At 37.2% G+C, this 12,884-nt stretch overlaps 1 protein-coding gene across 1 annotated transcript in view; it reads left to right on the forward strand.

Moving 5' to 3' along the window:
* crp (transcription factor cropped) overlaps positions 1 to 11,006 on the forward strand; it is a 93,895-nt gene extending 82,889 nt beyond the window's left edge. The window contains exons 20-21 of the mRNA XM_071680161.1: positions 24 to 166; positions 4,132 to 11,006. Coding sequence (XP_071536262.1) covers positions 24 to 166; positions 4,132 to 4,738 — 750 coding nt within the window. The 3' untranslated portion in view covers positions 4,739 to 11,006. The remainder of the gene's footprint in view (positions 1 to 23; positions 167 to 4,131) is intronic.
* Positions 11,007 to 12,884: the final 1,878 nt, after the last annotated feature.

Raw genomic sequence — 12,884 nt, forward strand, 5'->3', positions numbered from 1 at the left:
AGAACTAGTTTTACTTTTGACAGGGAGGTGTTGATGCTCTGCCATCAGTATTTGAAGCACTGACAGCTTCTGGTCGATTTGGAGCTAAAGTAGAGGTAGAGCCAGCACCACGTGTTCCTTCCCCTGAAGCCACCATTGAATATGTTGATGATACTAAGAACCATACGTAAGTGCACACAGTTCACATTTTTCTTATGACTTATTATTGATGGTTAATTTCATATTTAGGTGGGTACAAACTTTCAAGTTGTAGTTCTGCATAGTTGTAAAGTGGTCTCATGCTGAAAGCATTCTCGGAAGGAAATAGATAATTATGGCTTATATCTCAGTGTTTTATCGAGGATGTAAGGCATGTGTACATGTAGGAAGAGAGGAAAGTGATTGGTTCTCAGTGAATGTAGGTTTGCGGCAGGGGTGTGTGATGTCTCCATGGTTGTTTAATTTGTTTATGGATGGGGTTGTTAGGGAGGTGAATGCAAGAGTTTTGGAAAGAGGGGCAAGTATGAAGTCTGTTGGGGATGAGAGAGCTTGGGAAGTGAGTCAGTTGTTGTTCGCTGATGATACAGCGCTTGTGGCTGATTCATGTGAGAAACTGCAGAAGCTGGTGACTGAGTTTGGTAAAGTGTGTGAAAGAAGAAAGTTAAGAGTAAATGTGAATAAGAGCAAGGTTATTAGGTACAGTAGGGTTGAGGGTCAAGTCAATTGGGAGGTGAGTTTGAATGGAGAAAAACTGGAGGAAGTGAAGTGTTTTAGATATCTGGGAGTGGATCTGGCAGCGGATGGAACCATGTAAGCGGAAGTGGATCATAGGGTGGGGGAGGGGGTGAAAATTCTTGGAGCCTTGAAGAATGTGTGGAAGTCGAGAACATTATCTCGGAAAGCAAAAATGGGTATGTTTGAAGGAATGGTGGTTCCAACAATGTTGTATGGTTGCGAGGCGTGGGCTATGGATAGAGTTGTGTGCAGGAGGATGGATGTGCTGGAAATGAGATGTTTGAGGACAATGTGTGGTGTGAGGTGGTTTGATCGAGTAAGTAACGTAAGGGTAAGAGAGATGTGTGGAAATAAAAAGAGCGTGGTTGAGAGAGCAGAAGAGGGTGTTTTGAAATGGTTTGGGCACATGGAGAGAATGAGTGAGGAAAGATTGACCAAGAGGATATATGTGTCGGAGGTGGAGGGAACGAGGAGAAGAGGGAGACCAAATTGGAGGTGGAAAGATGGAGTGAAAAAGATTTTGTGTGATCGGGGCCTGAACATGCAGGAGGGTGAAAGGAGGGCAAGAAATAGAGTGAATTGGAGCTATGTGGTATACCGGGGTTGACGTGCTGTCAGTGGATTGAATCAGGGCATGTGAAGCATCTGGGGTAAACCATGGAAAGCTGTGTAGGTGTGTATATTTGCGTGTGTGGACGTATGTATATACATGTGTATGGGGGTGGGTTGGGCCATTTCTTTCGTCTGTTTCCTTGCGCTACCTCGCAAACGCGGGAGACAGCGACAAAGCAAAAAAAAAAGAAAAAAAAATCTCAGTGTTTTGTTTGTCAGTGTAGCCAGTGCAAGACATGACACATTTGTTTGTCCATCTTGACTGCTGTAATCACCTGAAACTTGCTTTTGTTCTTTTTATGTTTGTGTCTAGGATCTGTTGAAGACATGGGAATGTTGTCAGAAATCTAACTGTATCTGTTAGTTGTTTAACACTGATTCAGTATTTGAAAATTTGAGATCAGCAATAATATTTTCATTTTGAATCATGATTGGTGGACAGTGTCTATACTTATATATAAGGCTCTTTCTTAGTTATGATGGTTAGCTATGGGGATTGAATACAGAATACTGTGAATAACACCGTCAGTACATTAATTGTAATACATGTTGAAACAGGATTATCTAGGGCTACTCTTTAATTTTTTAATTTTCATACTTTATATAGTAGCAGATTGTTGTGTTTTAGTATGTTAGGTGGTGTCTGCCCTGTGAGAGACTCTATGTAGCTGGGCGAGACCTCCATCATGGCTGCTGAGACTGGGTTAGGTTGGCTTTAATGTTATTGACTGGACTTCTTTTTCAGAGGTTCTGCCATATTTTGTATTCCCTGTTGCATTTACAGTAGCTGTTCTTTTGTGTAAGATTTTAAGTTTTTAACCTGCATTTTGATAATTTCTGCTTTACTAGACTTTGAAGTGTATTCTTCACCTATGTGGAGTTTGTTGCTCTTTCTTTCTCACTTTCTTTTTTTTTTTTTTCTTTGCCATCCCTGTGTAAAAAATTTTTAATTTGATGTTGTTTTGAACAGTATAAGGTAAATGAGACAAAAGTGAGTGCCTGGGAGTGCAAAGTGGTAATGGTTTGAACATGGTGAATAGCTTTTTTCTTAAGTTTGATGCTATCTTAGATTGGGTGTGTAGATTAAAAGGCACAGGGTTTGAAGCTCATATCATGTTATGTTATGGAATGTAAAACAGTTTAAGATTGTTGTATCAGGGTTAAAAGGTGAAGTTGATGCACTGGCATGCTTTAACTAGGAGTGACAGCAATTAATCTCAAAGTGAAGACCACACCTTAAAGAGCCCCAGCAGCCATGACCCCCAACTGTATGAGTGTGGATGACTCAGGTCCAGTGCACCAGCATGATGCACGCCCTTACTACCACCACTTCTCCTTTCATGGCTGACCTTTGACAAGTATTTTGTGTCATCATGAGGGGTATCAATGTTGAATTTGGCAGGTTACTTAGAATGTGAGAGGAGTAAATGTTGTCAAATATTTATTTTTAAAATGATATTGATTTATAATAAATATCTTGTAGGATTGATTATGTAATAATAGCAATTTGTGTGTGTGTGTATATATATATATATATATATATATATATATTATCCCTGGGGATAAGGGAGAAAGAATACTTCCCACGTATTCCCTGCGTGTCATAGAAGGCGACTTAAAGGGAAGGGAGCAGGGGGGCTGGAAATCCTCCTCTCTCATTTTTTTTTTTTTTTCAAAAAGAAGGAACAGAGAAGGGGGCCAGGTGAGGATATTCCCTCAAAGGCCCAGTCCTCTGTTCTTAATGCTACCTCACTAATGCGGGAAATGGCGAATAGTATGAAAGAAAAAAGAAAGAATTTTACTAGTACATTATTTAAACATTTCACCTTCACATTTCATTTTGTCCTCTTACTTTGCTTTTTTCATTATTCATAGGCGTGCTGTTCTCTTCTGTCAATCTCTCATTCAGTTATGATAACAATGATCACATTCAGAAAAATTCATTGCAGCAGATGCAGTTTGTTCACATCTATCTTATTCTTGATTCTACTTTGATGTAGTCAGAATTTTTTTAAAGTAACTAAAGCTGGTAAGTTATTCAATAGTCACAGTTGGTCAAGTTCTCAAATGAGATTTACATTTCATTCAAACTGCCCTCTGGCTGATTGCTCTTATTCCATACTGTAGCAACTCCTATAGCCTACAATAGTTCATTTATTGAAGTTGTCTTTCTCTTTCAAGTTTGTCCTCTTCTATCTGTATCTCTAGCTAAACTATTGGAGGGCATCTTTACCAACCTGTCACAGGCTACCTAAACTATTGGAGATCATCTTTACCAACCTGTCAATCCCCGTGTGTATTATAATCCCTATCTTTACTCTCATAAGCATTTGGCTGTTTACTTTCGACCTGTGGTCACTTGGAATGGCAACCTACCCCAGTATTTGGTAATTGTAAGTGCAGCATTACCAAGGAACATGTATTAGTGGATTCCCATAAACATAGGAGTCTTAGTCAAATGTGAAGTATTTGATAACATTGGTAGGAATTAAAGAATCAGATAAAGTCTTTGAATATGGTTTGGCTTTTTGAAATACATGGCTTTAGTGTCATTTCGCTTATGCTGTGAGCTCATTGTTTTTGTTAGGGTATAGGTATGAACGGAAATTGTTCTACTTGAGCCTGCAAAATATACAGTAAGAATGATGTATATTAGTTTGAAGTCCATGTTTCATTGTAGCACACTGAATAAAGGTTGAGGATGTGTAGGGTGAAATGAGAACTGTGTCTTGAATTACCACATGTAAAGGGAATGAAATTAGAAATTCTTTTCATTGTAGATTAATTAACTACATTTTGTTTCAGTGTGTATATTGTGAATTCAACAAATGCTGCTTGTCAGAAGTCCCTTGATACAATCTGTGAAGCCATTCGTCACTTGGAAGGTGATCACATGTTCCAGACAGAGGAACAACATCCACGCATTGAGGAAGAGGTAATTACTGAAGAAACGCTGACGATTGAAGACCACACTGGAGAGCAGGTTACCCTTGGAGGAGGACAGGTACCAGTAGCTGTTGGGGGACAAGTTACACTTGGAGGTGAACAGGTGACCATTTCTGGAGAGGATGAACCAATCACCTTACATATGGTTGGGGAACCTCAAGAAGTGCCTCTGGAACTCACCACAACACATCGCCCTATTCCGCAGTCATCAAGCCTTTCAAACACAAGTCGACTACCCCAGCAGTCTACCATCAGTGTAACTGCTAACAGCCGTTTGGGTCAACATCCTGCCAACCTTACCACTGGCACAAGGCTTCCTCAGCAGTCACCAAATCACATAACTACAAGTATTGAGGCAGTTCCTGTGTGTAGTATCTCCACTACCACATCCTCTTCCCTTTCCTCGCCCTCCTCAAATTTGCTTCAGGCAACAAGACCAGGAGTCATTGTAGTGAAACATCCATAAAGAATGTGACCTTTTATATGGTCGACTGTGTTAATATGTTAAGAAAAAAGTTGATTAGACTATCACTGACCACAGGTCTTGAACTCCTTGGTGTTATTGTGCATAAGGGTATGGACTCAGTTCTTGTGCTTGACTTGTGGATGGTACCCTCAACTTGCTAAGACACTAAATTGTGCAAATGATATATGGTAAAATGATGATTTTTGCTGTATGGCATTCTTAAGTGAATGTTCAGGTTTGAAAACCTGAATTGTAAAACCTGTACATAGGATATTTTGGTGTATAAAGTTTAGGTTAAGTTATAGGAGATCTGACACGTCACCAGAAATGCACCAAGAGTGACTGGCAGAATCTCATGTGTTATCTGCTTGATTGTCCTTTCTGCTTGGATGAAACTTTTTGCCACATTTATATGTAGTTTTTGGGCAGGGCTTTAGATCACATAACAGGCCCTATAGGCATTCCTAGTCTGACTCAGTATTTAAGGCAGAGCTTTGAGTATGACTAATGCTTGGATGTCTTATTCTTTGTGTTCATATCAGAAAAATTATGACTGTCAAAAATTTAAAGGTAAACCTATTAGCATGACATTAATTTTGAGTTACAGCTTTGGGTTTTTGGCACAAAAGACTGTGATGGAATAATAAATTTCTAAAAGAAAAAAAAAGACTCATGCTCTTTTATTGTTGTGCAGGTTCTAGTAAATCATTACTGGATTATTACCGTTTGATAAAATTTTTCTTTGCTGGGAGTGGATCAGCAACCTGCGATGATGTGGGAAAAGACATTGTGAAACAAATTCATTGAGATCTGCTGTCTTTTGGAAAATTTAATGCTGTTCTTATACAGCAGGATGAACAAGACAACTTTCAAGCTTTAGTGATAATGAGAATATATCTCAGTTTCATCATCAGTGCATAGCATTTGTAGCAGCAAAATCAGGTTATGCAGCTAATATCCTAAGTAAAAAGTATATGTTGTATTTAGGCTGATCCGTCAGGGTATTACATAGTGATCAAAGCAAAGGCATCCCACGGTTGAGGATGACTACTGTTGATGACAAAAGGACTAACAATTACCATATCACAACCTTTGGAAGGTGCAACTGATATTTCCTTACCAGATCAGTACGAATGTGTTAAGTTGGTTAGCAACCACTAAGTGATTGATTTTTTTGTATGAGTTAATGGCTGTAGTAGTTCATTTCTTGCTATTCATATTATCTTAAATAGGCATTGTATTAGCATATGTATCCTTAAGGTATGCTTAAAATTTGTGTGTATTTGATGTTTAAGAATTGACATTTAAAACTGCACAAACTTCTGGTGCTTTGAAGTAAAAAGCCCATGCAGAGTCCGTTTTGATTAATTATAATAATGAATGTCTGAAACAAAAAGTTTTATATATTATTATTATTTTTATTTTATTTTGCTTTGTCGCTGTCTCCCGCGTTTGCGAGGTAGCGCAAGGAAACAGACGAAAGAAATGGCCCAACCCACCCCCATACACAATGTATATACACACACGTCCACACACGCAAAATATACATACCTATACATCTCAATGTACACATATATATACACACACAGACACATACATATATACCCATGCACACAGTTCACACTGTCTGCCTTTATTCATTCCCATCGCCACCTCACCACACATGGAATACCATCCCCCTCCCCCCTCATGTGTGCGGGGTAGCGCTAGGAAAAGACAACAAAGGCCTCATTCGTTCACACTCAGTCTCTAGCTGTCATGCAATAATGCCCGAAACCACAGCTCCCTTTCCACATCCAGGCCCCACACAGCTTTCCATGGTTTACCCCAGACGCTTCACATGCCCTGATTCAATCCACTGACAGCTCGTCAACCCCGGTATACCACATCGATCCAATTCACTCTATTCCTTGCCCGCCTTTCACCCTCCTACATGTTCAGGCCCCGATCACTCAAAATCTTTTTCACTCCATCTTTCCACCTCCAATTCGATCTCCCACTTCTCCTCGTTTCCTCCACCTCCGACACATATATCCTCTTGGTCAATCTTTCCTCACTCATTCTCTCCATGTGCCCAAACCATTTCAAAACACCATCTTCTGCTGTCTCAACCACGCTCTTTTTATATCCACACATCTCTCTTACCCTTACATTACTTACTCGATCAAACCACCTCACACCACACATTGTCCTCAAACATCTCATTTCCAGCACATCCACCCTTCTGCGCACAACTCTATCCATAGCCCACGCCTTGCAACCATACAACATTGTTGGAACCACTATTCCTTCATACATAGCCATGTTTGCTTTCCGAGATAATGTTCTCGACTTCCACACATTCTTATATATATATATATATATATATATATATATATATATATATATATATATATATTCCCTCAAAGGCCCAGTCCTCTGTTCTTAACGCCACCTCGCTATCGCGGGAAATGGCGAATAGTTTGAAAGAAAAGAAAATATATAAAATATGTGTGTTTTAGACCACATCCTTGAGGTTACACCATAAGTAAGTAATGTTTGGTGAGGCTTTGTCATTGGGATCACAGTCTCATCAAAGAATTTCTCACTCTAAAGAAGTCTACATTTCCTTGCTACTTGAAGTAGCTATACACATTATACCTGTGAAAATTCATGATGTCATGTGAACACAACAAAAGACCATTTACTGCTTGTTAAAATCTCTGCATCAGTTTTTCTTTGTGTTTGATTATATTTTTGCATAGTTATTCAAGTAGCCTTTTTTTATTTACTTGAACATAGAACATACATTATTTTCTTTTATCTTTTTGAAAATGATAGTTCTGGGGTCTTTGTAAACCAGCATATTGAAACAATTTTGCCCTCAGGAACAACTGTAAAAATTAGCAACTTCTGGAAATTTCATATATGAAATGGTTTAGATTCTATGTATTTATGCAAGACACTGAACAATAGCTGCTGCCCAATTACTACAATCTTTTATGCCAACTTGTCTCAGTTTTCATTTGAAGTTTGTGAAATAGAAGTGATTTAGCCAAGAAGAACTAAAATCCTATTGTTAACTGTTTTATAAAGAGAGAAAATGCCCCTGTTTATAACAACTTTCATGCTCTCTGAAAGAAAATTTTAGGGAAATGGTGGACTCCCAAGCTGAAAATGTCCCCAGTGGCTCTAAAATGTAATTTATGTGTCAGTGATTTAAGAGGTACCATTATGAAAAATACGGTGTAGAAAGTTAGTTCAGAAGTGAAAAATTCGAGTATTACATATTTTTCATTCCTGAGGTTCTTATGAACTGAAAAAGCTCTCTAAAGTTATGAGCCAGCAGTGTTTATCATTATTTGTGAATATTGTCATACCTTGCCTAAACCATATTAATTACATAGGGAGAGGAATGTGCTATAGGATGTTACCCATGAATATTTGAACATAATATATGTTTTTGATTAAGATTAAACTTGTTATAGGCAAGTGGTAAGTTTGTACGTGATGAAATTTATCAATATCTAATGGATTATGGAGGACAAGTCATAAATATGTTTGTTCCTCACTGTACTATTCAGTTATACTCCCCATCCAGTGTGTATCTATTGTAAGAGGACTTGGTAATGAAAAATATTTATTTTTTATTGTCGGTGAAAAAAACCCTGCCTAACCATTTTGTGGTAAAATTTTAGTCAAGCTTTAGGTTGAACCTTGTAGACTTCAGATACAGATTGGAATACTCGAGCCATTGTCTTAAGGCAGCTTGCACGTAAGTACAGTATGTTCACATTTAGGGTATTTGGTAAGCTTACACATAAAGATAAACCCGCAATATTTAGTGCAGTGAGGACAAGCAAACTTCTAGGTTGGATTCATAGATTTGTTAGATTGTATTATTTCATTCCAATGGAATGATTAAATTGTAAAATAGGTAACTGTGCTTGGTCAGTCATACTCAGTTCCAGCTACATAATAACAATAGGACACAGTGGAATAACTAGATAGTTATCTAAAGAAGGTTTATGAAGGAAATTAAATGAATGGAAATTATATAACATGAAAATGGGGCTGGCTTTGATGGCATCTGAAGGAAGTTATTGTTTGTCCTGATAACAGACACAAAAATGGTCCCTCATGAATATTTTCATGCTCGGCTGATAACTGCTGTCATGGCCTTTTGTTTGTAATGTAGCTTATCAAAAACCATTGGCCAAATAGAATTGGAATGACATGGATACAATCAAGAGTACTCTTGAGAGTTGTGGTCCTAATCCATTTTTTCTTTTTAAATAATTGAAATGGAAAGAATCGGACAGCTGAGCACATGGCCATTGCTGGCCACTTATTTAGGGGTAGGGTTTATATTTAATGAAATTTAATTTACAAGCCTTTCAGTCTTGGCAAGTATAGAACCTACTGGGAGGCTTCAGCATTTGCTCAAGTAGGGTACTTCAGGACCAGTTTTGTTTTGGCATAGGAGGTAAGCTCTTTTGATAAGTAAAGGATAGTTAGTGAAAGGGATTAACACAGCTTAAGGGCCATATGTTACGTATAGAGTTGGCATGAGCTGTTGCCAACTTATGATTATTGCCAGGTTTGGTTATTTACACAGCATTATCTCTTATGCCAGAAAAGAACTATGTCTTATGTCATTACAGTTTTGGAAGCAGTCCAATGGCATATGTAAGCTCCCAATAGCAGCACAGGATAGAAGCATACAGCTTGGATAATTTTAAGCTAAAAATCAGTCTAAATGTAATATGAATTGCCAGTTTAATATATTAATGTGCACAATGTAAATGTTAAATGGCAGGGGAGGCAAGGCCAGTACACTTTCATATTGTACATTTTAGTTATTCTTTTACATGGAATTGTTTTTGTTTCCAATCCCTCCATGTTCAGACTGACTGCCAACTCCTTACACATGCTGCTATTGGCTGCTTGGTGTGGCTTTCATATTTTCTTATTCTCAGTGAATGTTTGTAACTGTATGTCAAGTACAGTTTTATTGTAGACTTTACCTTATTGCAGATTCATATGTGTAAGCATTATCTGTGTATTGAGGACTTGTGGGAATCAAAGTTTTAACATTGCAGTTAGGCTTTCTGAATGCATTGATTGTGGGACAAGTTGGTGTGCAAGTGTCAGAACTGGCAGATTTCATGTGCAAGTGAGAGTATTTGAACTATAGAATGAAGTTCTTTTTAGTGAAAAAGAGGCATTGGAGCTGGCATAGATCTTATTCGGTATTAAAGTTAGTACCACTTTGCAAACTTGAGTTTGCAATGATATTTCTCCTTGAAGGCAGAGTACTGAAGCAGATATAGTGACCTACAACATTTGTTAAAGTTGTCTTGAAAGTCCCATGGATGAAAATATTGTTACGAAGATAGATTAAATGAGATTAAATGTAACAGTATGATATGTGGTATGAAAGGAGAATAGTGGGCAAAGATCCTCTGCTGTTTGAATCTCAGAAGAATAAATGAAAATTCCCTTTTGGGAAGGGGAGAACGTTTGTCATTGCTAACTCTACCCATCATTAGTATCACTTGTGCTTATTGTGCAAGATGTTTTAAAGTACAAATATTTATTACTAGCCTCCAGTTTCGTGTTACTTTCCTTTTGGATATCTATATTTTCTCCTGAAAAGCTGAAAACTGCCAGTAAATTTTAAGGAGTAGAATAATTTCTTGGTGTCTGATGAAATTTTCAATTTAAGTTGTGGGGAAAATGTAGACATCCACTGGAATGAAATATGAAGGTCCAATACTCTCACTGTCATATGCAAGGAAATTTGTGTATACTTGGTGTTATTTCTACAGTGATGGTTAATCACAGTGTGTACACTGGTGTAGAGTGCTAGTGACAGGTTTTAGTAACTAAGCTCCCACATGTGTATGCAAGTCATTGCTGCAGTGATAAAAATATCCATGATTTTGAGATTTCACATTTTATGTATGTAGAGGGGGTGACCAGTGCAGGAACTTGAACCAAGCATGTTGCTGTGACATACATTTGTATATAAAAGGTTCAGATTGCTGCAGTGATATCGCTCAGTGCTTTTGCCACCACTTGTGTCTGCAGGCTAACTCCTTAAAACCAAAGATTTGTACTTTCTGTTACTCTTTCAGTTTTGTGTTGTCATTGATAATTGTACATTTGAGTTAAGTCTGAACCTCGCAAAAACTCCAAACATTTCCTAGCAGGCATCTGCTTCAATTTTTTTACTTTTCATTTCCTTATGAATATTATATAACTGGAGATATAATATGGGAAAGTATTTTTGTTTGTATTAACCTTACCATTTATATTGTAAACTAAAGGCATGCCGTAAGACTAATGACAGCTTTTCATTAGTTACGACTTTGTTGGAATAGTGTCCCCATGAGACGTATATCAAGAATTGGGCTTCACACAAAGTTGCTGCTTTTGCTTGGAAATGAAAATGAAACTGCCTGGGTTTTACTTTGCATATTTCATGTAATTTACAATGATTTGATCAGGTTCCTGTAGAAGTCTTCTGTGTCATCTGAGGTTGCTAAGTGTCTTCCATTTTTTATAGTAAACTTAATGAAGGGTAAGTTGGTAATTGCATAGTTATTTGTATATGGATTTGGGGGACTTTATTTAGTTTTTCTTCTACAGGTTACAAGCACATAGTTTTAATTTGTTATTGATTGTATAAGTTATTTTTGTTTCTTGAAATGATTGGTAGGTCTATAGGGTGTTCTGAAATAGGTTAGCAACCCCACATACCTTTTGCAAAGTTTGAGAAAATGTTAACTGGTAGAATTGAGTTGTAGAATTGGTGAAGTAGAAGCTATAAATCCACAGACCTTTTAGCAAAGTTGGTGAAATGGGTTGGCATGTCCGTAGATATTTTGTATAAGGGAAAGTAGGGGTTATAAATCCTCAGAATTAACTTTTATTGGTGAAACTTGTTGGCAAATTCAAACCTTTTTCTTGGTTTAATGACATGGATTGACAAGCACATAGTTTTTCTATAAGTAAATTGAGGGATGGCAGGTGTACATTATTTAAGTAGTATGAGGTGTTGTGAGACCACAAAGATCTTGTTAATATCTGTGAAAAGAGGTGTGGAAAAGCCACATACTTTTGTTCTAGGTGGAGATTACATATTGGCATATTGATCTTTTATCTTGACTGATTTTGACTTTCATATATAACTCTACAATTGGACAATTTGGAAATGGCAGTTCAATTTACAAATATAAACATTATGTATGGATAAGGTTTATAACATGCTTTCAAAAGTAAATAGGACTTATGAAAGTAACTTTGAGAAAAGCATTTCTTTTACACTAACTGCAAATAAAAGTTGTGGAAACTCGGGGAGGAGTCTGCTCTTCTCTGATTCATTTGTTGCACTGAAACACCAGCTAGATTTTTGTGAAAGACTAACAGTTCAGTGTTACAGAACTAATAATCTTTTCAAGAACATTTAATATATGTGTTATCTACATTCAAAGTAACAAGAGTTGGAATCTAATGCAAATAGTCTTTGAAATAATGTTGAAATTTTTCTATTTTGCAAAAATATCTTCACTGAAGATCATTTCGTACCATAGATCAACCAGTCTATACACTTGAGAGTTTAGAACAGAGTTGAAAACCAAATTCAGGTCAAAACTATGATTCCTATTTTGTTTTACATCCAATTTTAAATGTACATCATTACAATATTTGCTTTACTCCTTGTACATTTACAGTCATATGAATTATGGAGACAAAGGACTAAATGTTTTGATGCCTGCTGCTTTTTCATCGAATATCTAAGTAGCCAGTCGGTATAGAAAGGTTGGCAATTACATGATTTGGCTGTCAAAGTAGCTAAAAGATGATGAACAGGGAAACATGAATGTGATTTATTGAAAGCAGCATAAGAGTTGCTGAGTTCTTCTGGTATGCTTGGGATGTACAAGGCATGTACAGCCAGCCTTTATCTGCAAATGAATGTTTATGTTAATATCCTATGCTGTTTTTGGTCACATTGTACATTGTCTTTTTATGTGTGAATTATTCCTCTATAATATATACATCTGTCTGTCTATATTTCTGATGCCTTTTCCCTCTGGGAACTCACATCAAGAGGGTGGCCATAGCAAAAGAGTCTCCACTGTCCTTACATGCTTTCCTT

This window comes from Panulirus ornatus, chromosome 31, assembly GCF_036320965.1.
Source record: "Panulirus ornatus isolate Po-2019 chromosome 31, ASM3632096v1, whole genome shotgun sequence".
Classification (NCBI taxonomy): domain Eukaryota; kingdom Metazoa; phylum Arthropoda; class Malacostraca; order Decapoda; family Palinuridae; genus Panulirus; species Panulirus ornatus.